Raw genomic sequence first — 4,140 nt, forward strand, 5'->3', positions numbered from 1 at the left:
GTCTATGAGCATGTTATTGGGCGACTTGTTTTGAGGTCCGTTGATTACTGATTTTTTATATGCTTTCTACTTTCTATTTCTCATGAATGTGGTTTTTTTTTCCCTTTTTTTTGCTCAAGTTTTTTTTTTCAGTTTAAGTTTATTCCAAAATTTTAAGACTCCAATTTAAAAGTTTGATTTTTGGTGAACAACAATTTTAGAGCTAAATTGGCAGAAAAGGTGTGTTTTTAGAAAAACGTTATATAATGTCAAATATAATATTATAATATATAAGATTTCACGATTGCCACATCGGTTATTTTGAGTAAATCTTTTGTATGTGAAAAGGCTCAGATAAAATCATAAAACCTTTTGCAATCAAGGTACATCTCTAGACTTTCTACATAAGACTCTGATCGTCTATATGGCAAGAGGATTTTTGTGAATCCAATAATCCATGTGTGGGATCGTGTAATCTGTTTTCATAAATGCAATCCCCGATTGGTCAACATGAAAATATAACTGCGACTTTTAGGGTAGATTAAAAATTATTTTTAGTATTGTAATTGAATAGTGCACTATATGACAACCTATACCATCTTTCAACAATTTGTTTTTTCTTTTCGGTCAAGATCTCTTCCAACATTATATTCCATATTTCCTCCTTAATATATATATATATATATATATATATATATACATTTTATACGTTTAAGAGAACAACTAATAACGCGTTTTGTTCTTTCTTTTTGTTAACTAGCTAGGAAGAATGAATTAAATAAAAACACCAGGATGTAGAATTATCTTGAGCTAGTTAACAATGTGGTAATTACTCTTTTATAATAAAGTGTATGTTTTGGGTCTACATATGATAATATGATATTTTTTTGTTAAAGATGATAATTGATGCAAATTTAATAGAAAGCTAGTCTTCAAGAGCAACTGGCAATGGTTGTATCAATTACAATTATTATGGGTAGGTATTGATTCATGCAAGTAGATAGACTTTCAATAAGTTTCTTTCAGTTCAACAATAATTCATAGTTGTAAACTTGTATAATCATATCAATAATGATTGTAACTGATTGGAAATTGGTAATAACTACCAATTAAGAAAGGATGGAAAACGATGCAATCGAATTGATGATACAATAGTAAAACCCAGTCCACGTCTACAAATGCACCTATAATATGACTGTATGAGAATATACGTTTTTACTTGTAAATGTGTTTAAATATACACGACAAGTCGTCTTCTGAAATCTCAAGTTGAGATGACATGTGGAAAAGAATTTATATGTAAAGAAAAAGATTAAAAATTGCTGTAATTTTTGAAGGTCTTAGTTAGAAACTTTGAACCGTTTTATATATTTAAGTTAATTGTAATAAACTTGGGAATTTTGGTAACAATAGGAGATGACCTACACACGCCGGCCGATGCCATGACACGTCTTGCGAACACAAAAATCTCGAGTAAACCGTTGCTTTCACAGTACTGTTCTTACCTCGTCATGCTTCATCAGTATTTTAATCTTTCTCTACTATATATACTTTTTGAAAGAAAAAAAAAACTGGAAAATGACATTCAAAGTAATTTTTTTTTCAAATAAAACATACTAGATGGAATATCCAAAATTCTGTAGATAAACAAAAAACAAGGTCTACACGATTGTACAGAAAGTTTTCATATTTAAAAATGTAAACTATTGATTTATATACGAATTAAAATCTTAGCATTCATATTTTTTTTCTACTGTGGTGGATTCAAAACTGTTTTAAATTTACGGCTTAGAATTTTACGCTGTCGAAATTTTGTCTTTAGATTAGGCGTTTTTACATAGAGATATTGGCATATTATGAACCATTCAAAAGGCACAATCATTCCTAAACCTGTCTGTATGAATTTGTTGTGTCTCTTAAACGCCATGAACTTTTTCGTTTTTGGTTTCATCCAAAATAATTCCAACCAACTTTGTCTCTAACCTCTCTATATCTTTATTAAATGTATTATTATATACTATAAAAAATGTATTATATATATAGATATATAAAGTATCAATATTTTGGAAAATTTCGATCAAGATTTCCAAAGCTGCTATATGGTAGTAAGACAGGAAGGAATTGCTTGTCTAACATAATGTAGACAACGATACACTTTTTTCTTTCAAAAATCCCACAAAACAACATACAACAACAACCTAATACGTCGTCATTTAGCCATTTGGCAAAAAAATGGGTCCACGTGTGCTTGTAGATGTAGTCTTGGATTTACAAGTAATAGTTTGTAAAATATTTTAAAAAATTGAGTTATGCCCATTAATCTGCGAGCTTCGCCAAAAAAAAAATTACGGTTTGGATCTACAAAATTTAAAATTACTAACGAAAGCTGATGAATGTTTGCCAAATACATGTATGTTTCGCTCACACCAATCAACTTCAATGATTTAAATCGTTTATCTTGGCTTGTTAGCCTTGTTTTAAACGTAAATATCAAAAAATAAGTATTATTATAATTAATTTTTCAATTATATCTCATTAATATAATGTAAACATGAAAAAAAAATGATAACATCATATACAAGTGATGTACGGTCATTAATTATATTTGCATTTCACATTCGAACAAAAAAGTTCATATATAATTTACGTATATTTTGTTTTGCTTCGTAAAAGTAGTATAATGCAATTGTAAATCTTTAACGGGATTGTATAGACCATTTACGAATTATATAGAGTGTGAATTAGTTATATAAAATGTGAAATTGTGTTACGAAATTCAGAAGTACAATTCCGGCTAAAAAAAAAAAAGACGATACGCTTTTGACATAATTTCTCTCAATTTTCATTATTTTCTGTAACTTTGGAATTAGTGTACATAGTAGTATTAATTATAGTAACGCTTGGCTCTCTTGAGATTTATAAAGATGGCGTACATTACAAACTCTCTATTAATTAAGTAGTTAAGTTGTTAAACCTTCAGAGTTTTCTACCAATGCACTTTTAAATTAATTACTCCGTAATTATCAACTTGGATATACTTAATTCATTCACACTAGCATGTTCTAACAAGTAGAAAGATTCATTATTTTAAACAGTTTACTGAAGAAATGTTCTTCTTCTTAATTTCTTGACGTGAGCAATGACATCAATATCGAATACTACTAGTAATCACTTAAAAAAATTAACTCAACGCATTGATCATTTTTATTTATTTTTGGTCATCATCAACCGCGATCATCGGATCGAGAGTTAGATCAGCACCATTTGTGAAAATTATTGAATAAGGAAAAAAAAAGTTGCTCGCAAGATTTCATTTCCATTATAAACTAAATTAGCAATCTAGTTATGAAAATTACAGATCGAGATATTGTGCTTAGACAATATCAATACACTGGAAAAAAAAAAAATCCAAAATCATATATGGGGAAACCAAAAAAAGAAGATCAATCATCTCTAAATAAATTAGATACGGATTTACAAAGCTCTATGCGATTTTAAGACCCAAAGAGAAAAGAGACGACGAGACACTCGGTAAAAATCTCAGCCGCTTCTCAGAGAGAAAGAGAGAGCAAATCTGAAGTCAAAAACGTATATATATATATATATATATATAAAAAGAAAGAGTTTAGAAATCGACGAGGTGAGAAGAGAAATCTGGAATCATTGACGACGGAGAAGGTGCGGGGAGGAGGAAACCGCCGATGCGTACGGCGTTTCTATCGCCGGTCCGTCGTGGGAGAATCCCGGCGGTGAGTTTAGCGAGAGCCGCCGTGTACTCCACTAGTAGCTCGGTAATAATCACCACTGAGATCATATTTTTATGTATTTTTGCTCTTAGCTTTGGAAATTTCTAGACTCTTCGAGTTTTTCTTGTTCTCTTTTGTGTGTGTGTAAGAAAACTTGAGTAGGGAGAAGATGAGAGACTTTTGTGTCTTTATATATAGAGGCGGACCATATTCACTTTCAGTACAGAGTCGGAGAGAAAAGAGCTCGAATATTTTATTTATTTATTATTATTATTATTATTTTGTCTCTTTCTCTTTTTTATAATCACCTGCTTCTCACGCATACAGATGTAAAAACAAAATGAATTATATATAAAAAATGATATTTCATAGTATTTGTTTAACATAGGAAAAATTTAATCATTATCGAAAAGCT

At 29.9% G+C, this 4,140-nt stretch overlaps 1 protein-coding gene across 1 annotated transcript; it reads right to left on the bottom strand.

Moving 5' to 3' along the window:
- Positions 1-3,283: 3,283 nt before the first annotated feature.
- Positions 3,284-3,880, bottom strand: LOC112086790. The gene has a single exon (XM_024156589.1). The coding sequence runs from the start codon at positions 3,791-3,793 to the stop codon at positions 3,605-3,607; it is 189 nt and encodes a 62-aa protein (XP_024012357.1). The 5' UTR covers positions 3,794-3,880; the 3' UTR covers positions 3,284-3,604.
- Between the last annotated feature and the right edge of the window lie 260 nt (positions 3,881-4,140).

This window comes from Eutrema salsugineum, unplaced genomic scaffold (genome assembly GCF_000478725.1).
Source record: "Eutrema salsugineum unplaced genomic scaffold, Eutsalg1_0 scaffold_2, whole genome shotgun sequence".
Taxonomy (NCBI): domain Eukaryota; kingdom Viridiplantae; phylum Streptophyta; class Magnoliopsida; order Brassicales; family Brassicaceae; genus Eutrema; species Eutrema salsugineum.